The 26,269-nt window shown below is 46.3% G+C and overlaps 1 protein-coding gene and 1 long non-coding RNA gene across 15 annotated transcripts in view; one reads left to right on the forward strand and one right to left on the reverse strand.

Annotated features, from left to right (window-relative positions):
- CASC3 (CASC3 exon junction complex subunit) overlaps positions 1 to 26,269 on the forward strand; it is a 77,289-nt gene continuing 51,020 nt past the window's right edge. For 5 of the 14 annotated variants that reach the window (XR_013405697.1, XM_077968672.1, XM_077968671.1 and 2 more), the window contains exons 1-6: positions 3 to 288; positions 1,068 to 1,105; positions 23,326 to 23,484; positions 23,574 to 23,725; positions 24,300 to 24,476; positions 25,119 to 25,807. Coding sequence is in view for 12 of the 14 variants with exons in the window: in XM_077968672.1 (XP_077824798.1) it covers positions 39 to 288; positions 1,068 to 1,105; positions 23,326 to 23,484; positions 23,574 to 23,725; positions 24,300 to 24,476; positions 25,119 to 25,807 (1,465 nt within the window). In the remaining 2 variants the exon portion in view is untranslated. 14 annotated transcript variants of the gene reach the window in all.
- Positions 18,641 to 23,257, reverse strand: LOC144335689 (uncharacterized). The gene is made up of 2 exons (XR_013406748.1): positions 23,218 to 23,257; positions 18,641 to 19,402 (listed from the first exon to the last, which is right to left on the reverse strand). It is a non-coding gene; the product is annotated as an uncharacterized LOC144335689 (long non-coding RNA).

Below are 26,269 nucleotides of genomic sequence, written 5' to 3' on the forward strand. Positions count from 1 at the left end.
GCGTAAGTAGCTCGCCGGCGGTGGCCGTTCTCCGTAAAATGGCGGACCGGCGGCGGCAGCGCGCTTCGCAAGACACCGAGGACGAGGAATCTGGTGCTTCGGGCTCAGACAGCGGCGGCTCCCCGTTGCGGGGCGGCGGGAGCTGCAGCGGTAGCGCTGGAGGCGGCGGCAGCGGCTCTCTGCCTTCACAGCGCGGAGGCCGAATCGGGGCCCTTCATTTGCGGCGGGTGGAGAGCGGGGGCGCCAAGAGCGCTGAGGAGTCGGAGTGTGTGAGTGCGCGCAGGCGAGGCGGGGCGGGGCGGGGTGGGGACCGGGCGGCGAGCCGGCCGGCCGGGGGCGGGGTGTAGGTGATGCTAGGTGTCTGGGAGTTGATAGTAGATACTGGGACTTTTTTTGTTGTTTTTACGAGAAAAGGGGAGTTATCCCAGTGTGAGTTTGCATCCGGAGTTCTAAGGGAAGAAGGATTGGGGGTTTCTGGGAGGATGGCAGAGCCGCTGGGTATGGAAAGCGGATGTTTATTCAGAAATCGGGTCTGGAGGGAAGGAGACCAGATCTGCCTTGGCTACTAAAGACCAGACCTGCCTTGGCTACTACTTGTCTCTCTCTCCGACCATTTTGTGCTCAGTCTTCAGCTCTTCACCCACATTTCTTTATTGGGCTCTCCACCTCTGGAAATCACAGAACTAACCCATGTCTTCTACTTTCCTTCAGGAGAGTGAAGATGGCATTGAAGGTGATGGTGAGTAGCATCTTTTACCCCATTAGGACAAGAGTTTTTTTTAACATAAACTCAGAAAACCTATTTCCAACTGTCGACATTCTCACACACGGATTTAGGGCCACAGAGTGGCTTTTTGTAGCATAGTGCTTAAGAGCATAGGTTTTAGCAGTGTAGTCTTGTGCAAGTTACTCTGAGTCTGTTTTTCCTTCTGTAAGTGGAGACTATAATTTTATTCACGTTGTAGGTTGATGTCAGAATTAAATGAGACTCTTAGTCTGACCTATAATAAGCAGCCAAAAAATGTTTCTGGGTTTCTGTTTTTCCACATATTTCTGTTTTATTTCAGCTGTTCTCTCGGATTATGAAAGTGCAGAAGACTCAGAAGTGAGTATGACAGGTTTTTTCCTATGGTACAGATCAGAAATGCTTTTAGAAAGTGTACACACCTTCGTTGCAAACGTACCATGACCTCCGTGTTTATCCTCTTGTGTATTCTTCATTTATGCTTCTGAGAAAGTGTTACAGAATGTCTTGTTCTCTTTAGACCTAGGGAAAACTTGGGGCATGCCGTCTCAAGCCACAGGTGTTATACTGTTAGTTGACTTCTCTTCCTGTCTGAAGAGTATGAGATTCTAAATAAGAGAATGAGTACATCTTGAAGTCCTCTGAAAGATGTTTGACAGTTTGTTTTATGCAGTGTAGGTTAAGAAGCCAGCCAGTTGGATATTTTTTTCGTGGATTTTTTTTTCCAAATCTATCTGAAGACTTTGAAAGGGTAGGATTCTGAATGTTTTGTGCCAAGAGCATCCATCATTTTATAGGTGGGGATTTCTCTGTTTCTAGGAGAGTTTCCTGTCTTTTGGATAAACTACTAGAGATGCCATCAGAATAAATGTTTGTTTTCTGGGTTGTTGAGTGGAGTCCTGAGTTCTGCTAATGGGATTATATACAGGGGGAATTGGATAGTGGATCAAAGATTTTGTCTATAAATTTTTAGAACCGTTACTACATTTTAGAATCTGTTAAGCCCTTGAAGATGGAACAGTGAACACTATAACAAAATTCCTATCTTTAGAGATCTTACAACTTAATAAGGAAGTCAGACAAACATTCAAGCAATTGTACCACTTGCTGATAGAGGATAGCGCTGGGATAGGGCTAAGTAGGGTGTTATAGCTGGGCACTGAATCCATCCTAGTCAGTCAGGAAAGATTAAGAGTTGACTGGGTATAATGTGTTCTATCTAGGCAGAGGGAACAACAGTCAAGAAAGCCCATAGGGGCTGGGAGCAGTGGCTCATGCCTGTAATCCCAGCACTTTGGAAGACTGAGGCAGGCGGATCACTTGAGACCAGGAGTTTGAGACCAGCCTGGCCAACATGGTGAAAACCCATCTCTACTAAAAAATAACAAAAATTAGCTGGGTATGGTGATGTATGCCTGTAATTCCAGCTACTTGGGAGGCTGAGACACGAAAATTGTTTGATCCCAGGAGATGGAGGTGGCAGTGAGCTGAAATCATGCCACTGCACTCCTATGTGGGTGACGGAGTGAGACTGTCTTAAAAAGTAAATACATAAAAAAAAAAGAGGCCAGGCACTGTGGCTCACGCCTGTGATCCCAGCACTTTGGGAGGCCGAGACGGGCGTATCACAAGGTGAGGAGGTGGAGACCATCCTGGCTAACACGGTGAAACCCTGTCTCTACTAAAAATACAAAAAATTAGCCAAGCATGGTGGCGGGCGCCTTGTAGTCCCACCTACTCTGGAGGCTGAGGCAAGAGAATGGTGTGAACCCGGAAGGCGGAGCTTGCAGTGAGCTGAGATCGCACCACTGCACTCCAGCCTGGGTGACAGAGCGAGACTCCGTCTGGAAAAAAAAAAAAAACCCATAGGGGTACAAAAAAGTAATAATACTTAGGATGAATAAGATCTAAACCCAGCGCAATGGCTCACACCTGTAATCCCAGCACTGTGGGAGGCCAAGGTGGGCCAGTCACTTGAGGCCAGGAGGTCAAGACCAGCCTGGCCAACTTGGCAAAACTCCATCTCTACTAAAAATACAAAAATTAGCAGGTCGTGGTCACGCATGCCCGTAATTCCAACTACTCAAGTGGCTGAGGCAGGAGAATCCCTTGAGCCTGGGAAGTGGAGGTGGCAGGGAGCCATAATCAACACCACTGTAATCCAGCCCGGGCAACAGAGCAAGACTCTGTCTCAAAAAAATTTAAAAAATAAGAATGACTAAGATCTAGAATTTCATATTTGCAACATGGTGACTACAGTCAACAGTAACTTATTGTATATTTAAAAATAACTATTGGCTGGGTGTGGTGGCTCAAGCCTGTAATCCCAGCACTTTGCGAGGCCAAGGTGGGTGGATCACGAAGTCAAGAGATCGAGACCACCCTGGCCAACATGGTGAAATCCTGTCTCTACCAAAAATACAAAAATTAGCCGGGGTGTGGTGGCGCGCGCCTATGGTCCCAGCTACTCAGGAGGCTGAGGCAGGAGAATTGCTTGAATCTGGGAGGCAGAGGTTGCAGTGAGCCGAGATCACGCCACTGTGCTCCAGGCTGGTGACAGGGCAAGACTCCATCTCAAAAAAAAAATAAGTGTCAATAAAAGAATGTGATTGAATTGTTTGTAACAAAGGATAAGTGCTTGAAGTGATCCGTACCCCATTTACCCTTAACATGATTATTACACATTGTATAGCTATATAAAAATATCTCATGGGCCGGGCGCAGTGGCTCACACCTGTAATCCCAGCACTTTGGGAGGCCGAGGCGGGTGGATCAGCTGCGGTCAGGAGTTCAAGACCAGCCTGGCCAACGTGGCAAAACCCTGTCTCTACTGAAAAGAAAAATTAGCGCCGGTTGCGGTGGCTCAAGCCTGTAATCCCAGCACTTTGGGAGGCCAAGGCAGGCGGATCACAAGGTCAGGAGATCGAGACCATCCTGGCTAACACCGTGAAACCCCGTCTCTACTAAAAAAAAACAAAAAACTAGTCGGGCGTGGTGGCGGGCGCCTGTAGTCCCAGCTACTTGGGAGGCTGAGGCAGAAGAATGGCGTGAACCCGGGGGGCGGAGCTTGCAGTGAGCCGAGGTCGCGCCGCTGCACTCCAGCTTGGGGCACAGAGTGAGACTCCGTCTCAAAAAAAAAAAACAACAACAAAAAAAAGAAAAATTAGCTAGGCGTGGTAGCTGGCGCCTGTAATCCCAGTGACCCAGGAGACTGAGGCAGGAGAATTACTTGAACCCAAGAGGTGGAGGTTGCAGTGAGCTAAGATCGTGCCATTGTGCTCCAGCCTGGGCAACAAGAGCGAAACTCTGTCTCAAAAAAAAAATCTCATGTACTGCATAAATATATATACCTTCTATGTATTCACAAAAATTAAAAACTTTCTTTTCTTTTTTTGTTTGAGATGGAGTCTTGCTCTGTAACCCAGACAGGAGTGCAGTGGCGTGATCTTGGCTCACTGCAACCTCCGCCTCATAGGTTCAAGCAATTTTCCTGGCTCAGCCTCCTGAGTAGCTGGGATTACAGGTGCACGCCACCACACCCGGCTAACTTTTGTATTTGTAGTAGAGACGGGGTTTCACCATGTTGGCCAGGCTGGTCATGAACTCGACCTCAGGTGATCCGCCCGCATCATCTTCCCAAAGTACCAGGATTATAGGTGTGAGCCACTGTGCCCAGCCCTCTTTTTTTTTTTTTTTTTTTTTTTTAAAGAAGAGGCAGGGTATCACTCGTTGCCCAGTCACCCAGGCTGGAGTGCAGTTGTGGGATCACAGCTCACTACAGCCCCCAATTGTTGGCTTCAAACAGTCCTCCTACCTTGACCTCCCAGAGTGCTGAGATTACAAGCATGAGCCGGCATGCCCAGCCAAAAAAAATTAATTTTTTTTTCTTTTTTGAGACAGTGTCACTCTCTTGCCCAGACTGGAGTGCAATGGCTTGATCTCAGCTCACTGCAACCTCTGCCTCCCAGGTTCAAGCCATTCTCCTGCCTCAGTCTCCCAAGTAGCTGGGATTATAGGTGCATGCCACCACGCCCGCCTGATTTTTGTGTTTTTAGGAGAGACGGGGTTTCACCATGTTAGTCAGGCTGGTCTCGAACTCCTGACCTCAGGTGACCCACCCGCCTTGGCCTCCCAAGGTGCTGGGATTACAGGCATGAGTCACCATGCCCCCCAATTTTTTTTTTTTTCTTTTTATTTTTAGATGGAGTCTCGCTCTGTAGCCAGGCTGGAGTGCAGTGGTACAATCTTGGCTCACTGGAGCCTCCGCCTCCCGGGTTCAAGTGATTCTCCTGCCTCAGCGTCCCGAGTAGCTGGGACTACAGGTGTGCACCACCACACTCAGCTAATTTTTGTATTTTTAGCAGAGATAGGGTTCCATCATGTTGGCTAGGATGGTCTCCATCTCTTGACCTCGTGATCCATCCACCTCGGCCTTCCAAAGTGCTGGGATTACAGGCATGAGCTACTGCGCCTGGCCCAAAATTTTTTTTAAAAAGAGAGAAAGCCCAGATAGAGAAAATAGCGTTTGGGAACTTGGGAGTAGTTAGGTGTGACTGGAGCGTTGTTGGTACAGGATAGGTATTAGAAATAAAGACAAATTGGTGAGCAGGGGCCACCAATTGGTGAGGTGGGACGATTGCTTGAGCCTGGGAGGTGGAGGTTGCAGTGAATCAAGATTGCACCCCTGTACTCCAGCCTGGGCAACAGAATAAGACCCTGTCTCAAAAAAAAAAAAAAAAAAAAAGTGATGTGATTGGATTTCTTTATTTTTTAAAATTTTTATTTCCTTTTTTTTTTTTTTTTTTTTTTTCTCTGAGATGGAGTCTCACACTGTCACATGCCCAGGCTGGAGTGCAGTGGTACTATCTCGGCTCACTGCAGCCTCCACCTCCCAGGTACAAGCGATTCTCCTGCCTCAGCCTCCCAGGTAGCCAGGTAGCTGGGACTACAGATGCACGCCACCACACCCAGCTAATTTTTTTTTTAATTTTTAGTACAGATGAGGTTTCACCATGTTGGCCAGGCTGGTCTCGAACTCCTGACCTCAAGTGATACACCTGTCTTGGTCTTTCAGACTGCTGGGATTACAAGCATGAGCCACTATGCTTTGTCTGATTTAAATTTTAAAGAAGTGTTTTTCAGATCCAGAGAACACTTGCATCAGAAAATCCAATTGGCCATTCTCTACTGAAACAGACTCTTGGGAGGGGCATTGGGGACTCAGACATTTATGTATTAAAGAATATCCTAGGTTGGTGCTCTGTACTGTAAAATTTGAGGATTCTTTTACAGCAGTTATTTTGTCTGCAATTAAGAGGAACAAGATCAGAGACAGAAAAGCTAGTTAAGAAAGCTGTTGTAGGTGTCCACTTAAGTACTTAGTGTGGCATGGAGTAGAGTTGTGATATTGAAAATAGAAGTGGACAGAATTCAGAGTTACAAGTGGTTTTGGGATGGGGAATATTTGCAGTACAGCTGCTTTTTGATTCATGGTGTAGTTATATCCCATCCTGGTAAACCCATCGTAAGTTCAGAAGTTGAAGACAACTTCTTGGCTAACTTGGAGCAGCAGCTCTCTGTTGCTATCTAGCATCTCAAGGAGTATGATTTTTTTTTTTCTTTTTCTTTGAGACAGAGTCTCACTCTGTCTTACTCTGTCTGCAGTGGCGTGATCTCAGCTTACTGCAACCTCCGCTGCCCGGGTTCAAGCGATTCTCATGCAGCAGCCTCCCGAGTAGCTGGGACTACAGGTATCCGCCACCATGTCCGGCTAATTTTTTTGTATTTTTAGTAGAGACGGGTTTCACCGTGTTAGCCAGGATGGTCTCGATCTGCTGACTTCGTGATCCACCTGCCTCGGCCTCCCAAAGTGCTGGGATTACAGGCGTGAGCAACCGCGCCCAGCCTTTTCCTTTTTTTTTTTTGAGACGGAGTCTTGCTCTGTTGCCCAGGCTGAAGTGAAGTGGCGCGTCTCCGCTCACTGCAAGCTCTGCTCCGTGAGTTCAAGCCATTCTTCTGCCTCAGCCTCCCGAGTAGCTGGGACTACAAGCGCCCACACCACGTCTGGCTGATTTTTTTTGTATTTTTAGTAGAGACAGGGTTTCACCATGTTTGCCAGGATGGTCTCGATCGCCTGACCTCATAATCTGCCCTCCTTGGCCTCCCAAAGTGCTGGGATGACAGGCGTGAGCTACTGCATCTGGCCATCTTTTTTATTTTTTAAAAAATATTTTAAGGCCGGGCGCGGTGGCTCAAGCCTGTAATCCCAGCACTTTGGGAGGCCGAGGCGGGCGGATCACGAGGTCAGGAGATCGAGACCATCCTGGCTAACACGGTGAAACTCCGTCTCTACTAAAAAATACAAAAAACTAGCCGGGCGAGGTGGTGGGCGCCTGTAGTCCCAGCTACTCGGGAGGCTGAGGCAGGAGAATGGCGGGAACCCGGGAGGCAGAGCTTGCAGTGAGCTGAGATCCAGCCACAGCACTCCAGCCTGGGCGACAGAGCAAGACTCAGTCTCACAAAAAAAAAAAAAAAAAAAAAAATTTAAATAGAGATGGGGTCTCTCTATGTTGTCCAGGCTGGTCTTGAACTCCTGGGCTCAAGGGATCCTCCCACCTTAGCCTCCCAAAGTTCTGGGATTACATGTGTGATGAGCCACTGCACCCAGCTGAGAAGTACAGTTTCTACTGAATGTTTATGGCTTTCACATCACCATAAAGTCAAAATTATAAGTTGAACCATCATACATCAGGACTGTCTGTAGTCACTAGAGATTGGAAATGCTGGAAAAACTGACAGGCAGTATGGAGTGTTCATTGAGTTTTGGGGATTGTGAATTTATAACAGCTTACCATTCTATATGTAAAGGAGTTCGGATGTTATCCTAATGGCAAGGAAAGAAGTACCATTGAAGGCTTAAATGTGGAGGATGAATTGTGGGTGAGGCACAGAGGAAGACTAGAGGCAGAAGAGCTGTTTAGAGGTTGTTAGGATAGTCCAAGGAGCATGACAATGGTGTCCTAAAGAAGGTTCATACTTGTGGGAATGGCAAGATGTGGACAGATGAGAGAGAGATTCTAGTGTTACTAACAACCCCTTCATTGATTGAATGTGGAACCTGAATTAAGGAGTCAAAGGAGGCCAGGCACCGTGGCTCATGCCTATAATCACACATTGGGAGGCTGAGGCAGGTAGATTGCTTGAGCCTAGGAGCCTGAGACCCACCTGGGCAACGTGGAAAAATCCCATCTCTACAAAAGAAAAGTAGGAAACAAAATTGTCCGGTCTTGCTGGCGCAGGCCTGTGGTCCCAGCTGCTGAGGAGGTTCAGGCAGGAGGATCATCTAAGCCCAGGGAGGTCAGAGCTGTAGAACTATGATCACTCCACAGCACTCCAGCCTGGACAACAAAGTGAGACCCTGACTCAGAAAAAGAAAAAGGAGTCAAAGGAATGTGCAGGTTGATGAACTGTTAAGGAAGGGACAGCAGGAGAAGAATTCTGAAAGGACAGTGGTGGGTTAGGTTTTGGTAGTTTTGAGATTGAGAAGGTGTGGGACTTTCAGGTGGTGATATCTGGTAAACAGCTTTTGATTCTTAATTGCTCATACCTTTCTGAGTTTTCATTTCATTTTTGAGTTTTTCCAATTCTGATTGATGTTCTTTCATGCCTTATATGATTTTCTTAATGTCTTTTTAGCTCATTTTGAAATAGAAGTTGTGATTTTGATATAATATGTGGATATCTTTCTGGCATGCTTTCATTGTCTGTAGGAATGCTATTTTTTTTCTTATTATAACTTTATACGAGATTTAACTTCTATATTTTCTGTTCATTTTTATGTAACGTTAATTTTCCTGGTGTTTTAGAAGGAAGCATGATTTAGAGTAACTTCTTCTAACTTCACAGAGCTCCTTCTTCTGTTGTTTTTCTGTGGTGGTGAGAAATATGGTGACTTGCTTTCTGAGGTTTGTTGCTTTTGTTCCCTTTCCCAGCTTGTTCTGGACCATCCCTGTCCTACTGAATTTGGTTCTGCTCTCAACAGTTTCTCTTCTAGGAACTCCCTTCTAGGACAGTGTAGGCTCTGTCCCTAGAAGGGAGCCCTGGCAGCCAGGTCAGCTTCATCCCTTCAGACCTTTTTTTTTTTTTTTTTTTTTTTGAGATGGAGTCTCACTGTGTCACCCAGGCTGGAGTGCAGTGGCGCAATCTCAGCTCACCGCAACCTCTGTCTCCCAGGTTTAAACGATTTTCCTGCCTTAGCCTCCCTAGTAGCTGGGTCCTCGTGTGCCACCATGCCCGGCTAATTTTTGTATTTTTAGTAGAGATGAGGTTTCACCATGTTTTCCTGGCTGGTCTCAAACTCCTGACTCAGATGATACACCCACCTCAGCCTCCCAAAGTGCTGGGATTACAGGCGTGAACCACCGTGTCCAGCCAGACCTTTTGACCACAGGGCCCTTACGGTCCCTTGGTAGAACCCTTGCTAGTTTTTGTTGTTGTTGTTGTTGTTTTTTTTTAGACGCCAGACTGGAGTTCTGTCACCAGACTGGAGTTCAGTGGCGTGATCTCTGCTGACTGCAACCTCCACCTCCCGGGTTCAAGTGATTCTCCTGCCTCAGCCTCCCAAGTAGCTGTGATTATAGGCACATGCCACCACAACCAGCTAATTTTTGTATTGTTTTGGTAGAGATGGGGTTTCACCATGTTGGCCAGAATGGTCTCGAACTTCTGACCTCATGATTTACCCACCTCAGCCTCCCAAAGTGATGGGATTACAGGCATGAGACACCGCGCCTGGCCCCCTTACTAGTTTTAAGTACAGTTTTCAGTTTTCACAGTTGTACTTTCTCTTGATTACCTGTTGATTATTTCAGTGTTCTCCTGTTCTCAGGTCCATTTGCTTTCTCTGCTTTCTCCTGCGTGGACACCAATACTGTACAGGTCCTATAGCTGTTGGTGGTTTGTTATGCACTTACATTTTGGGTCTTGGGGGATACCTGGTAACTTAGCTTGTTGCAGTGTTGTCTGAAGGTTTTGGTTTCTTTTTTGTTTTTTGAGACAGAGTTTTGCTGTCGCCCAGGCTGGAATGCAATGGCTCACTGCAGTCTTTGCCTCCCAGGTTCAAGCTATTCTCATATCTCAGCCTCCTACGTAGCTGGGATTACAGGTGCGTGCCACTATGCCTGGCTAATTTTTGTATTTTTAGTAGAGACGTGGTTTTACCATGTTGGCCAGGCTGGTCTCAAACTCCTGACTTCAGGTGATCCACCCACCTCGGCTTCCCAAAGTGTTGAGATTACGGGCGTGAGCCACTGTGCCTGGCCAAGGTTTGGTTTGGATCTTGGTTTTGCTGTCCAGAGCTCTCATTCCATGTGGAGATTTGAAGACAGATAAAACTGTGCCACTGCCATTTTCTGAGAGTCTTCCAAGAATTCTTTTTTTTTTTTTTTTGGAAATGGGTCTCCTTATTTTGCCCAAGCTGGGCTTGAACTTGAACTTACAATCCTCCGACATCAGCCTCCTGAATAGCTCAGACAATAGGTTCATGCCACTGTGCCTGGCCAAAAAAAACTTGTTAAAGAAACTTGACTGAGGGAAGGCTAAAGAGATGGTAGTTGGAAAGGTTGCTTTGAGATCAAGAGGTGATTTAGTTGCTTTTTAAAAAGTTAGGAGAGTCTCAAATATGGTCAAAGATTGAAGAAAAGATAAAGGGGGGAAAAAAGGGAATAGATAATAATATTGAGTACTGGTATTTTTGACTGAATATATGAGAAGAAGTAGGAACCAGACAAAACAGGCATCTTCCATTGTAATTACAGAGAAGTGGGAAGGAAAGGTATGTGCAAAGGAAGATTAGAAAGGAGGGAAAAGCCGGGTGCGGTGGCTCACGCCTGTAATCCCAGCACTTTGGGAGGCCAAGGCACGAGGTCAGGAGATCAAGACCATCTTGGCTAACATGGTGAAACCCCATCTCTACTAAAAATACAAAAAAATTAGCCAGACGTGGTGGCGGGCACTCAAGCCTAGGTGACAGCGTGAGACTCCATCTCAAAAAAAAAAAAAAGGGGCGGGGGGGACAAATGAGGGAATAGATAACAATATTAAGTAAGCACTGGTATTCTTGACTGAGTACGTGAGAAGATGTAGGAACCAGACAAGAGAAGTATCTTCCATTGTAATTAAAAGTGGGAAGGAAAGGTATGTGCAAAGGAAGTTAGCATTCCCTTCTGTGCTTTGTTTTTGTGAAACAGAAGGATAGAGCAAGCCAGGCACTGTGACTCACACCTGTAATCCAAGCACTTTGGGAGGCCAAGGCAGGAGGATTGCTTGAGCCCAGGAGTTTGAGACCAATCTGGGCAATAAAGTGAGACCCTCTCTCTACCAAAAAACTAGCCTGGTGCAGTAATGTGTGCCTATATCCCAGCTACTTGGGAGCTTGGAGTGGGAGGATCCCTTGAGCCCAGGAGGTTGAGGCCACAGCAAGCTATGATTGCACCACTGCACTCCAGCCTGGGTAACAATGTGAGACTCTCGAAAAAAACAAAAGAATGACATCTTCAAAAAGAGTGTGTGTGCATGCGTGTGCGTGCGTGCGTGTGTATTTAACCCCCTTTGGCAATGGAGTAGTCTGTTGTAGGCCTGGAGAAAGCAGACATTTGAATTGATCCAGTTCCAGGCATATGAGAGTGGCAGGAGAATTGGGATATTACTAGTAGTGATTGAAATGAATGAACTGTGGAGTCTAGAGAGAGAAGAAAGTGAATGTGAGAAAGGACTGATAGATAGGCAGAAGTTAGAAGGATCAAGGTAATGGACATATTAAGAAATTAGAGATGAGAGAGTTAGGAAACAACTAGGAATAAGAGGCATTTTTTAAAAAACTGATTTATTGTGACTAGGTGCTGTGGCTCATGCCTGTAATCCCAGCACTTTGGGAGGCTAAGGTGGGTGGGTCACGAGGTCAGATCGAGATCATCCTGGTTAACATGGTGAAACCCCATCTCTACTAAAAATACAAAAAAATTAGCAGGGTGTGGTGGCGGGCGCCGGTAGTCCCAGCTACTTGGGAGGCTGAGGCAGGAGTATGGTGTGAACCCGGGAGGCGGAGCTTGCAGTGAACCAAGATGGCGCCACTACACTCCAGCCTGGGTGACAGGGCGAGACTCCTCCTCCAAAAAAAAAAAAAATACTGCTTTATTGAGATACAATTCACATAATGTACAGTTCATTTATTTATAAAGTGCATAATTTAGCCAGGTGCGTGCCTGTACTCAGCTACTTAGGCTGAGGCAGGAGGAATGGTTGGCCCAGGAGTTCGAGACCGGCCTAGGCAATGTAGTGAGACCTTATGTCTTTTTATTTGTTTGTTTGTTTATTTTTGAGACAGAGTCTTGCTCTGTCACCCAGTCTGGAGTGCAGTGGCACAATCTTGGCTCACTGCAACTTGAGCCTCTGGGCTTCAAGTGATTCTCGTTGGTCAGCTTCCCGGGTAGCTGGGGCTACAGGCATATGCCATATGCCAGGCTAATTTTTAGTTTTTTTTTTTTTTTTTTTTGAGACGGAGTCTTGCTGTGCCCCAGGCTGGAGTGCAGTGGCGCTCGATCTCGGCTCACTGCAAGCTCCGCCCCACCGGTTTCACGCCATTCTCCTGCCTCAGCCTCCCGAGTAGCTGGGACTACAGGCGCCCGCCACCTCACCCGGCTAATTTTCTTGTATTTTTAGTAGTGACGGGGTTTCACCGGGTTAGCCAGGATGGTCTCGATCTCCTGACCTCGTGATCCGCCCATCTCGGCTTCCCAAAGTGCTGGGAAATTTTTAGTATTTTTAGTAGAGATGGAATTTCGTCGTTTTCGCCGATCTGGTCTCAAACTCCTAGCCTCAAGTGATCTGCCTGCCTCAGCTTCCCAAAGTTCTGGGATTACAGGCATAAGTCACCACGCCTGGCCCGTAAGACCTTATCTCTATAAAAAATAAAAAATTTAGCCAGGTGTGGTGGCATGCACCTGTGGTCCCAGCTCCTTGGCAAGCTGAGGCAGGAGAATTGTTTGCGCCCAGGAGGTCAAGGCTGCAGGGAGCTGTGATCACGCCACTGCACTCCAGCTTGAGTAACAGAGTAAGACCCTCATCTCAAAAAAAAAAAAGGAAGAAACCCAGTTATCCCATCCTTCCTGTAGCCTTAAGCAACCGCAAATCTACTTTCTGTCTCTGTTGATTTTCCTATTCTGGCCTTTCATATGAATGGAATTATGTAATATGTAGATTTATGTGTCTGTCCTCTTTCAGTATAGTGTTTTCATCTGACTTGTAGCATGTGTCAGTATTTCATTCCTTCTTTCTTCCTCCCCACCCCAGCTTTATTGAGGTATAACTCACAAATAAAAATTGTGTACATTTAACACATACAGTGTGGTATCTTGATACATGTGTACCTTTTGGAGTACCGCAGTTAAGCTAATTAACATGTCTGTCACTTCACATAATTAACCTTTTTGTATGTGTGTGATGAGAACACTGAAGAGCTACTCTTTCAGCACATTTCAAGTTTACAATATGTTATTTATTTTTATTTTACATAGTTTAAAAAGAGACAGAACCTTTGTTACCCAAGCTGGAGTTCAGTGATGCAGTTACAGCTCACTGCAACCTGAAACTCCTGGGCTTAAGCGATCCTCCCATCTCAACCTCCTCAATAGCTGGGACTACAGGCGTGCACTACCATGCCCAGCTAATTTTTTTTTTTTTTTTTTTTTGAGATGGAGTCTTGCTCTGTCGCCCAGGCTGGAGTGCAGTGGCGCGATCTCAGCTCACTGCAAGCTCTGCCTCCTGGGTTCATGCCATTCTCCTGCCTCAGCCTCCCGAGTAAATGGGACTACAGGCGCCCGCCACCACGCCTGGCTAATTTTTTTTGTATTTTTAGTAGAGACGGGGTTACACCGTGTTAGCCAGGATGGTCTCTATCTCCTGACTTTGTGATCCGCCCGTCTTGGCCTCCTAAAGTGCTGGGATTACAGGCGTGAGCCACCGTGCCCGGCCTCACCCAGCTAATTTTGAAATTTTTTGTACAGGCAAAGAATCGCTGTATTGCCCAGGCTGGTCTTGAACTCAGCTTCAAGCAATCTTCTAGCCTCAGCTTCCCAAAGTATTAGGATTACAGGCATGAGTCACCATGCCTGGCCAAGTATGTGGTACGTTATTATTATTATTATTTTAGACGGAGTCTTGCTTTGAGTGCGGTGGTACAGTCTTGGCTTACTGCAACCCCTGCCTCCCAGGTTCAAGCAATTCTCCTGCATCAGCCTCCTGAGTAGCTGGGATTACAGGCGCCTGCCACCACGCCCAGCCAATTTTTGTATTTTTGGAGAGACAGGGTTTCACCATGTTGGCCAGGCTGGTCTCGAACTCCTGACCTCATGATCTGCCTACCTTGGCCTCCCAAAGTGCTGGGATTACAGGTGTGAGCCACCATGCCTGGCCAGTACGTTATTATTAACTGTGGTTACCATGCTGTACATTAGGTCTCCAGAACTTATAACTGAAATTTTATATCCTTTTACCATGATCTTCTCATTTTCCCTACCCTTAAGCCCCAGACACCCCCTTCCTACTCTGTTTCTGTGAGTTTGACTTGAGATCATGTGATGGTTATTTTTCTGTGTCTAGTTTATTTTACTTAGCATAGTTCTCTCTAGGTTCATCCATTTGTTGTCACAAATGGCAAAATTTCCTTTTTTAGGACAGAATTATATTCCATTATTTGTGTGTTCCACATTTTCTTTATCCATTCACCCATCAACAGACACGAGTTATTTCCATATCTTATTTCCATCTTTTGATTATGAATAATTTGTCTACAAACATTAGTGTACACGTTTTTGTGGGGACATATGTTTTCACTTCTCTTTGTGTACCTAGGAATGGAATTGCTGAGTCATGTGGTAACTCTGTAATCATTTGAGGAACTAGAACCACCATACTGTTTCCAAGGTGCTGCACCATTTTACATGACTAACAACAGTATATGAGGGTTCCAGTTTCTTTTTTTTTTTTTTTTTTTTTTGAGACGGAGTCTCGCTCTGTCGCCCAGGCTGGAGTGCAGTAGCGTGATCTCGGCTCACTGCAAGCTCTGCCTCCCGGGTTCACGCCATTCTCCTGCCTCAGCCTCCCGAGTAGCTGGGACTACAGGCGCCCGCCACAGCACCCGGCTAATTTTTTGTATTTTTAGTAGAGACGGGGTTTCACCGTGTTAGCCAGGATGGTCTCGATCTCTTGACCTCGTGATCCGCCTGCCTCGGCCTCCCAAAGTGCTGGGATTACAGGCGTGAGCCACCGCGCCCGGCGAGGGTTCCAGTTTCTCCATATCCTTAACAGCACTTGTGTTATTTACCCAAGTGCATGCCTGTACTCTCAGCTACTCAAGAGGCTGTGGCAGGAGGATTTCTTGGGCCCAGGAGTTCGAGACAAGCTTGGGCAACATAGAGAGATCTGTCTAAAACTTTTTTTTGCCGGGCACGGTGGCTCATGCCTGTAATCCCAGCACTTTGAGAGGCAGAGTCAGATGGATCATTTGAGATCAGGAGTTCGAGACCAGCCTTGCCAACATGGCGAAACCCCATCTCTGCTAAAAATGCAAAAATTAGCCAGGCATTATGGCACGCACCTGTAATCCCTGCTACTCAGGAGGCTGAGGCATAAGAATCACTTGAACCTGGGAGGTAGAGGTTGGAGTGAGCCGATTTGATTCTAGGTATCCTATTAGGTATGAGATATTCTCTCATTTTGATTTGCATTTCCCTGATGACTAATGATGCTGAGTGTTTTTTTCTGGTGCTTATTGGCCATTTTTGTATCTTCCTGGGAGAAATGACTATTCAGATACCTAGGCCGTTTTTTTAAAAATTTATTTTTAATTATTGTTTTTATATTTTTAGAGACAAGGTCTTGCTGTATTATCCAGAGTGGTCTCAAACTCCCGGGCTCATGCAGTCTTCCCACCTCAGCCTCCTCAGTAGTTGGGACTATAGGCGTCAGCCACCACACTCGACCTTTGCCCCAAGTAGCTGAGATTACAGGTGTGCACCACCACGCCCAGCTAATTTTTGTATTTTTAGTAGAGACGAAGTTTTGCCATGTTGGCCAGGCTCGTCTTGAACTCCTGACCTCAGGTGATCTGCCCACCTCGGCCTCCCAAAGTGCTAGATTACAGGTGTGAGCCACTGCGCCTGGTTTTTTTTTTTTTGAGACGGAGTTTCACGTTTCGCTCTTGTTGCCCAGGCTGGAGTGCAATGGCGTGATCTCAGCTCACCGCAACCTCTGCCTCCCAAGTAGGCGCCACCAGGCTTGGATTTTTTTTTTTTTTTTTTTTTGAGATGGAGTCTAGCTCTGTCCCCCAGGCGCAATCTGGCGTGATCTCCGCTCACTGCAAGCTCCGCCTCCTGGTTCATGCCATTCTCCTGCCTCAGCCTCCTGAGTAGCTGGGACTACAGGCGCCCGCCACTGTGGCCAGCTAATTTTTTGTATTTTTAGTAGGGACAGGGTTTCACCGTGGTCTCGATCTCCTGACCTTGTGATCTGCCCACTTCGGCCTCCCAAAGTGCTGGGATTACAGGCATGAGGATAATTTTTTTTGTATTTTTAGTAGAGATAGGGTTTCTCCATGTTGTTCAGGCTGGTCTCGAACTCCCAGCTTCAGGTGATCTGCCCGCCTCGGCCTTCCAAAGTGCTGGGATTACAGGCGTGAGCCACCGTGCCTGGCCCCCTTTTTTTTTTAAATTGAGATTTAAGAGTTCTCTATATATTCTGTATTCTAGATGTAAGTCCCTTATCAGATATGATTTGAAAATATGTGTTCCCTTTCTCTGGATTGTTCACTTTCTTTATAGTGTTCTTTCAAGCACAAAGATTTTATTTTTAATGAAGCCTGTTTTATGTTTTTCCTTTTGTTGCAGATGCTTTTGGTGTTAGGTATCTAAGAATCATTGAGAGTCATGAGTATTTACTCCTATGTTTTCTTCTAAGAGTTTTATAGTTTCAACTCTTAAATTTAGGTATTTGATTCATTTTGAGTTAGTTTTTATATGTGGGGTAAAGTAAGGGTCTAACTTCATTCTTTTGCATGTGACGATTTTGGTCAAGGACTGGGGTATTTATACGTAAGGTTTTGTTTGTTTTGTTTTTTTTGAGGTGGAGTCTTATTCTGTCACCCAGGCTGGAGTGCAGTTGCACTTTCTTGGCTCACTGCAACCTCTGTCTCCCGGGTTCAAGTGATTTTCCTGCCTCAGCCTCCCAGGGAGCTAGGATTACAGGCATGAGCCACCATGCTCAGCTAATTATATTTAAGGTTTTGAAAGTGGAGCAGTTTTACTTATAATAAAGCATAGCAGTTCTAGGTAAAACTGGTTTGGAGTACAGCCATGGAAATGGATGGCTGATGTGCAGGTGAAGACTGACCTCAGTGCTAAAGTCTTCTAGTCAGCGACAGGTAGGCCTGTGGCCTCGGAGGAGCCAGGGTTTATTAAAATGAGGCTACAAGAGTTAGGTCTGGAAGAGACATTTAGAATAAGGATACCAACCCCATCTCTTAGTCTGAAATATGTGGGAAGTGGAAGAATAAGCTAAAACTTCTGTATTAGAATGTTTCAAAGGAAGCAGTTCCTTCAGGGTAGAGCTAGTAAAAATTGGAAAGAGTACACTGAAGTGGTGGGTGATGTAGGGGAGTTTGTCTCCTCTGGAAAAGAGTTTTGATGACATCCCTTTGCCAAAGTAGTGTGACCGTGTGGTAGCACCTTGGCTTCAGTTAGACTAAGCTTTGACTAATTTGGAGCCTCCTCAGCACTATGCTATTTGTATCTGTTCTGCCCTGGAAACAAAATTAGTTTTTCACTTGAAATAAAGTTGCCTCATTTGACATCCTACCACAGATCAGAGGGTGGAGCATAAAACAAGGTTTCCTTATTAATCATGTGATAATGCTATTTAAAGGTATTTGAATTAAGTCAGTATGTGTGTGTAGGGAGGTGGAGAATTAAAATCACATGCACCAAGTTATTGTAATTTCTGCTTGAAAATCTTCAGGGAACATAGAATCAAGGAAAGAACTGAATGACTGCCACCTACCCATCCCAGTCTTGAGGAGGGTCTTCATGTAATTAAGGGAAATGGGAAGAATCAATGGTGCTTGGTTGTTAAAAAGCTATAGGTAAAGGCTTGATTCTGATAGTGTGGATATAGTCAAACAGTCTCCCTCTATTCGGTTACCCTTCTGGGAATCCTAACCCAAAATACTCAAGGCGAAAATAGTTGAACAACATGGGAGTTCAGAGTGCCTGTCCTGTCTGGGTACAGTCGCTCATGCTTCTAATCCGAGCACTTTAGGGGGCCAAGGCAGGAGGATCACTTGAGTCCAAGAGTTTGAGACTAGCCTGGACAAAAAAGCAAGACCCTGTCTCTACAAAAAAAAAAAAAGGACAAAAATTAGCTGGGCATGATGGCACATGCCTGCAGTCCCAGCTACTCAGGAGGCTGAGGCAGAAGGATCACTGGAGCCCAGGTGTTTGAGGCTGCTGCAAGCCTTGATCACACCACTACACTCTACCCTGAATGATACAGCGAGACCCCATCTGTTAAAAAAAAAAAAAGGGGGGTCTGGGTGTGGTGGCTCACGTCTGTAATCCCAGCACCTCAGGAGGCCGAGGTGGGTGGCTTGCCTGAGCTCGGGACTTTGAGACCAGCCTGGGCAACATGGTGAAACCCTGTCTCTACTAAAGTACAAAAATTGGCCAGGAGTGGTGGCGCACACCTGTAGTCCCCACTACTCAGGAGGCTGAGGCATAAAAATTGCTTGAACCCAGGAGGTGGAGGTTGCAGTGAGCTGAGATCGTGCCATTGCACTCCAGCCTGGGCGACAGAGCAAGACTCTGTCTCCAAAATAAATAAATAATAAATAGAATATAAAGGACACATATCCCTGTGCAGTAAGAATTCCAAGTATAATTTTTGACTCCCCCCAACTACTAAGTCAACTGGAAGCCTTACCAATAACATAAACAGTCAGTGAATACGTATTTTGTATGTCTATTGTGTACTGTACTCTTACAATAAGTAAGCTAGAGAAAAGAAAATGTTATTAAGAAATCATATTCACTATTAAGGAAACATATTATTCAGTGGAAGTGGATCATCATAAAGGTCTTCATCATCTTTGTGTTGAGTAGACTTCAGAAGAGGAGGGGTTGATCTTGCTGCCTTGGGTGACAGAGGCAGTGGAAGGAGAGGCAGGCATTATTTGCTGTAACTTTTATTGAAAAAAATTTGCGTAGAAGTGGACCTGAGTGGTTCAAACCCCTTGTTCGAGGGTCAACTATACCCAGATGCTGAGCAGGGAAAAACGAGGAAGAGGGATTAATTGGCTTGTCTGGGCCAATCAGGCTGACTCAGCTCTATTTGAAAAGATGGCGCAGAAACTTAGAGTTTGAGAGCTTCTCAATCAGGAATTCAGGAATCCCACATTGAGCCTCTTTGACCAGATTATTGGGGCCAACCTGAGTCTTGAGTGACAGGGCAGTCTGGTTCAGGTCAAGTATCAGACCCAGTAGGAGAGTGAGAGACCAGTATACATACATCTACCAGGTTTCAGATGTAACCCATCAATGAGGACACCACCACCTTTCCTTGAAACCATTTCTCTGTGTTCTCGTAGGCCTCCCTAGCCATAGCTCTGCCTCCTTAGGTCCAAGTCTGGGGAGGACAAGGAGAGGAGAGTAACCCTACTCTAAAGCCAGTTCCCTTGTCATGAGCCTTAGCTGCTGCCTTTTCCTACCTAGAACTAGCCACACATCCATTTCCTGGCCCTTTCTAATGGCCTAATGATCCTTTGTGTGTAGACCCAGCACTTTCTCTGTCATGAACAGTGTTACCCAATCTTCATGTGGTAAAAGAGGGAAGAAGATAGTAAAAAGGAAAGAGAGAGAGAGCACTTGGACTAATTTTTTTCGTTTCTGAAATGCGATGGTTGTACAAGTTGTCCTCTAAGGTTTTTTAGGTCAAATTTTTGTAATTATGTGATTCTGGATAGTTTCTGACTGCAGGAATTTCCTGCTGCAGAAAACTAGTACTCATAGGCATCAAAAAATGTAAGCTACTATTTTCCAATTTGAGGATAACAGCGCATTGGGAAATCATAGAGTCATTATCAAAAGTTTGCACATCTGATTGGGCACAGTGGCTCATGCCTGTAATCCTAGCACTTTGGGAGGCTGAGGCAGGAGGTTCGCTTGAGCTCAGAAGTTTGAGGCCAGCCTGGGTAATGTGGTGAAACTCTTGTCTCTACAAAAAAATACAAAAATTAGTTGGGCATGGTGGTGTACATCTGTAGTCCCAGCTACTTGTGGGGGCTGAGGTGGGAGGATTACTTGAGCCCAGGAGGTCAAGGCTATAGTCAGTTGAGATCACGCCACTGCACTCCAGCCTGGGCGACAGAGTGAGACCCTGTCTCAAAAAAGAGTTTGCACATCTACTCATTCAGTTCTCGTTATCTATAGACTAAAATATACATCTCCCCCCTTATGTATTACTATTTTTGAATATATGTAAATTAATAAAATGTAAACTTAAAGTGTTACTGAATGTATAACAGTTTGTTGTTTTTTGTTTGTTTTTGAGACCGTCTCTGCTGCACAGGCTGGAGTGCAGTGGGGCGATCTTGGTTCGCTGCAACCTCTGCCTCCCAGGTTAAAGTGATGCTCCTCCCTCAGCCTTCCGAGTAGCTGGGACTACAGGCACACATCAATTTGTTGTGTTTTGGTTTTTTTGTTTGGTTGGTTGGTTTTCTTTTTTTGGAGACAGGGTCTCGCCCTGTTGCTCAGGCTGGAGTGCAGTGGCACAATTATGGCTCACTGCAACCTCTACCTCCTGGGCTGAAATGATCTCACACCTCAGCCTCCCAAGTTACTGGGACTACAGGCGCACGCCACCACTCCTGGTGAATTTTTTTTTTTGACAGGGTCTCACTCTTTCACCCAGGCTGGTATGCAGTGGTGCTATCTTGGTTCACTGCAACCTCCACCTCCTGGGTTTAAGCAATACTCTTGCCTCAGCCTCCCAAATAGCTGGGATTACAGGTTCATGCCACCATGTCTGGCTAATTTTTGTATTTTTAGTAGAGACAAGGTTTCACCATGTTGACCAGGCTGGTCTTTTTTTTTTTTTTTTTTTGAGGCGGAGTCTCGCTCTGTAGCCCGGGCTGGAGTGCAGTGGCCGGATCTCAGCTCACTGCAAGCTCCGCCTCCCAGGTTTACGCCATTCTCCTGCCTCAGCCTCCCGAGTAGCTGGGACTACAGGCGCCCGCCACCTCGCCCGGCTAGTTTTTTGTATTTTTTTAGTAGAGACGGGGTTTCACGGTGTTCGCCAGGATGGTCTCGATCTCCTGACCTCGTGATCCACCCGTCTCGGCCTCCCAAAGTGCTGGGATTACAAGCTTGAGCCACCGCGCCCGGCCGACCAGGCTGGTCTTAAACTCCTGACCTCGAGTAATCCACCTGCCTCGGCCTCCCAGAGTGTTGGGATTACAGGCATGAACCACTACATCCAGCCTGGCAGTTGTTTGTCATTGCATGTTTTCTCAGTGAATATCTCGTGGGGATCCATGAAAACTTTTAGATCTTAAAAAGGGGTCCACATAATCAAAAAGGTTGGGAATTTCTGCTGTAAGCCATTTTGAGATGGGAGAGTTCACAACTTAAGACAGTGTAGTTACTACGCAGTGCATATTTAAGAGACAATTCGTAGGTCAGGTACAGTGTTCATGCCTGTAATCAACAGCACTTTGGGAGGCCAAGGGAGGATTGCTTGAGCTCAGGAGTTCAAGAACTGCCTAGGCAACCTAGTGAGACCTCGTCTCTACTAAAAATAAAAATAAAAAAAATCAGCCAGGTGTGGTGGCATGTGCCTGTAGTCGCAGCTACTTCGGAGGCTGAGGTGGGAACATCACTTGAGCCCAGGAGATTGAGATTGCAGTAAGCCATGATTGTGCCACTGCACTCCTGGGCAACAGAGCAAGACCTTGTCTCAAAAAAGATAATTCATGGAGATAGAAATTATCAAAAAGATTAAGCTCCTCTTATATGTTAGGTATTGTATAGTAAGTCTCCCTTCCATTCTTATCCTCTGGGCCTGTTAGAGGCTGCTGCTGGTTTTTTGTTTTTTTTTTTTTTGAGACAGAGTCTTGCTGTGTCACCCAGGCTGGAGTGCAGTGGCACCGTCTCAGCTCACTGCAAGCTCCGCCTCCCGGGTTCTCACCATTCTCCTGCCTCAGCCTCCTGAGTAGCTGGGACTACAGACACCCGCCTCTGCGCCCGGCTAATTTTTTGTATTTTTAGTAGAGATGGGGTTTCACCGTGGTCTCGATCTCCTGACCTTGTGATCCGCCCACCTCGGCCTCCCAAAGTGCTGGGGTTACAGGTGTGAGCCACCATGCCCGGCCTGTTTTGTTTTTTTGAGACGGTGTTTTGCTCTTGTCACCCAGGCTGGAATGCAGTGGCACAATCTTGGCTCACTGCAGCCTCCTGCCTCCCGGCTAATTTTTGTATTTTTAGTAGAGACAGGGTTTTGCCATGTTGACCAGGCTGGCCACGAACTCCTGACCTCAAGTGATCCTCCCGCCTCAGCCTCCCAAAGTGCTGGGATTATAGGTGTAAGCCACTGCACCCAGCCTGCCACTTTTAATAATTCTTGCATGTGTTCCAGGAAAACCTATGTGGATATATATGTGTGTATGTGTGTATTTTTTTAATGTGATTTTTAAAAATAGCGTTTTTTTTATTATTATTATTTTTTGCAACAGAGCCTTACTCTGTTGCCCAGGCTGAAGTGCAGTGGTGCAGTCTCTGCTCACTGCAACCTCTGCCTCCCTGGTTCAAATGATTTTCCTGCTTTAGCCTCCCAGTTAGCTGGGATTACAGGTGCCTGCCACCATGTGTGGCTTATTTTTGTATTTCTAGTAGAGGTGGGGTTTTGCCATGCTGACCAGGTTGGTCTCGCACTCCTGATCTCAGGTGATCTGCCTGCCTCGGCCTCCCAAAGTGTTGGGATTACAGGCATCAGCCACCGTGCCCAGCCAAAATAGGATCTTTATCTTCTGGAAATATGGGTAAGAATATTGATTTGTTTGCTTTTCAGTTCTGTGTTGTACTAAAAATTTAATCAATAAATGTATTCCTAAAGAGCAGAAAATTGAAATGCAGCCGGGCATGGTGGCTCACTCCTGTAAACCCAGCACTTTAGGAGGCCAAGGCAGGCGGATCGTGAAGTCAGGAGTTTGAGACCAGCCTGGCCAACATGGTGAAACCCGGTCTCCACTAAACATACAAAAATTAGCCAGGCGTGGTGGTGGGTGCCTGTAATCCCAGCTACTTTGGAGGCTGAGGCAGGAGAATTGCTTGACCCTGGGAGGCAGAGGTTGCAGTGAGCCGAGATTGCACCACTGCATTCCAGCCTGAGTGACAGAGACTCCATCCTGGGAGGGGGGCGAGGTGGGAATTAAAATGCTGTTCAGATCTTATTTGCATCACTGACAGGGAAACTTTTTTCAGGGTGAAGAAGGAGAATACAGTGAAGAGGAAAACTCCAAAGTGGAGCTGAAATCAGAAGCTAATGATGCTGTTAATTCTTCAACAAAAGAAGAGAAGGGAGAAGAAAAGCCTGACACCAAAGGCACTGTGACTGGAGAGAGGCAAAGTGGGGACGGACAGGTCTGTACATTCCACAGTCCTCCATTTTAGAGGCTGGAATAGGGATTATTGAGTCTGGAAGAGTAAGGATCCCTTTATCTGTCCTCTAGGAGAGCACAGAACCTGTGGAGAACAAAGTGGGTAAAAAGGGCCCTAAGCATTTGGATGATGATGAAGATCGGAAGAATCCAGCATACATACCCCGGAAAGGGCTCTTCTTTGAGCATGATCTTCGAGGGCAAACTCAGGAGGAGGAAGTCAGGTAAAAGCCACTTGCTGCTGCCGCTGTCTAACATGTATTTTAGACATGTAGGTCAGGTACTTTGCTAAATGCTTTGCCTGTATTTCATTTATTACAAGCATTTTAAGGTAAGTATTATGATTATTCTTCTTGTACAAATGAGGAAAGTGGGCTTAGAATATTTGGTAATTCTTGGTGAGGCAGCTAAGATGCAGACCTAGGGCAGTCTGTTTCCAGAACTCATCTTCTCTTAATTATTCTACTTTTTCTTTTCTTAATCTGAGGCGTAAGGCCTCTGAGAAGTGAAGTACTTGCATAGGCTGCTTTTTAGGAGAAAGGAGATGTTTTTCAAAGGTACTGAATGGCATGAAATGAAGTCCTTTTCTCATTTCTATGTCTGTTGTATTTGAGCCCAGCAGGCTCTGAGGTTCTGTGATTCACACTTGCTTAGGGGAGGCCTGTTTTTTATAATCTCTTTGGGATGATGAGACTACGTGAAGTTCCTATTGTCCCCCTGCCTGACCCGTTTTGTTCATGAACATCTCTACTTGGAGAATTCTGCTGACCCAAGACACTTTTCCTTCATTTTATCCAGACCCAAGGGGCGTCAGCGAAAGCTTTGGAAGGATGAGGGTCGCTGGGAGCATGACAAGTTCCGGGAAGATGAGCAGGCCCCAAAGTCCCGACAGGAGCTCATTGCTCTTTATGGTTATGACATTCGCTCAGCTCACAATCCTGATGACATCAAACCCCGAAGAATCCGGAAACCCCGGTGAGGCATTTTAGAACATAGACTGGGCTAGGCATGGTGGCTTACAGTGGCTTACACCTGGAATCCCAGCACTTTGGGAGGCTGAGGCAGGAGGATTGCTTGAGGCCAGGAGTTCAGGACTAGCCTGGAGAACATAGTGAGACCCTGTCTCCAAAAAAAAAGGAAAAAAAAAAAAAAATAGACCATAGACTATAGATATATTTTAGAAAGAACTCTCTTGCTTTGCTTTTCTTTCTCTCTCTGTCTTTCTTTCTTTCTTTCTGTCTCTCTCTTTCTCTCTCTCTTTCTTCCTCTTCTCTCCTTCCTTCTTTCTTTCTTTCTTTATTTTGAGACAAAATAAAGAGTGCAGTGGCATGTTCTCGGTTCACTGCAAACCTCCACCTCCCGGGTTCGAGTGATTCTCCTGCTTCAGCCTCCTCAGTAGCTGGGATTACAGGCATGTACCATCACGATCAGCTAATTTTGTATTTTTAGTAGAAATGGGGTTTCACTGTATTAGCCAGGCTGGTCTCAAACTCCTGGCCTCAAGTGATCTGCCCGTCTTTCTTGATCTCCCAAAGTGCTGGGATTACAGGGCTGAGCCACCGTGCCCAGCCTCCTTTTGTTAATTTCTTAACAGTTTCTTCATTCCATTTTTTGTAGATATGGGAGTCCTCCACAAAGAGATCCAAATTGGAATGGTGAGCGGCTAAACAAGTCTCATCGCCACCAGGGTCTTGGGGGTACCCTACCACCAAGGACATTTATTAACAGAAATGCTGCAGGTACTGGCCGCATGTCTGCACCCAGGAATTATTCTCGATCTGGGGGCTTCAAGGAAGGTCGTGCTGGTTTTAGGCCTATGGAAGCTGGGGGGCAGCATGGTGGCCGGTCTGGCGAGACTGTTAAGCATGAGACTAGTTACCGGTCACGGCGCCTAGAGCAGACTCCTGTGAGGGATCCATCTCCAGAAGCAGCAGATGTTCCAGTGCTTGGCAGTCCTGAGAAGGAAGAGGCAACCTCAGAGACACCAGCTGCTGCTCCTGATACTGCACCACCAGCCCCTGACAGGCCCATTGAGAAGAAATCCTATTCCCGGGCAAGAAGAACCCGAACCAAAGTTGGAGATGCAGTCAAGCTTGCAGAGGAGGTGCCCCCTCCTCCTGAAGGACTGATCCCAGCACCTCCAGTCCCAGAAACCACCCCAACTCCACCTACTAAGACTGGGAACTGGGACGCTCCAGTGGATTCTACTACAGGTGGACTTGAGCAAGATGTGGCACAACTAAATATAGCTGAACAGAATTGGAGTCCGGGGCAGCCTTCTTTCCTGCAACCACGGGAACTTCGAGGTAGGTGTCATAGAACTGGTGGCTAGCTTTTTCCCGTTTGCATCATCAGGTTTGGGGCATGGGACTTCTGTCTCGGGAATGTGTCTGACAAATGTCTACTTTTTCTCTTTTTTTTTTTTTTTTTGAGACGGAGTTTCACTCTTTCGCGCAAGCTAAATTCAGTGGCGCAATTTTGGCTCACTGCAACCTTTGCCTCCCAGCTTCACCGTGTTAGCCAGGATGGTCTCGATCTCTTGACCTTGTGATCCGCCCGCCTCAGCCTCCGAAAGTGCTGGGATTACAGGCGTGAGCCACCGTGCTGGGCCTTTTTTTGTATTTTTATTTATTTATTTGTTTTGAGATTTATTTGTTTCTGTATTTTTGTTGTTTGTTTTGAGATGGAGTCTCGCTCTGTCGCCCAAGCTAGATGCAGTGGCACGATCTCGGCTCACTGTAACCTCCACTTCTGGGTTCAAGTGATTC

This window comes from Macaca mulatta, chromosome 16 (genome assembly GCF_049350105.2).
Source record: "Macaca mulatta isolate MMU2019108-1 chromosome 16, T2T-MMU8v2.0, whole genome shotgun sequence".
Classification (NCBI taxonomy): domain Eukaryota; kingdom Metazoa; phylum Chordata; class Mammalia; order Primates; family Cercopithecidae; genus Macaca; species Macaca mulatta.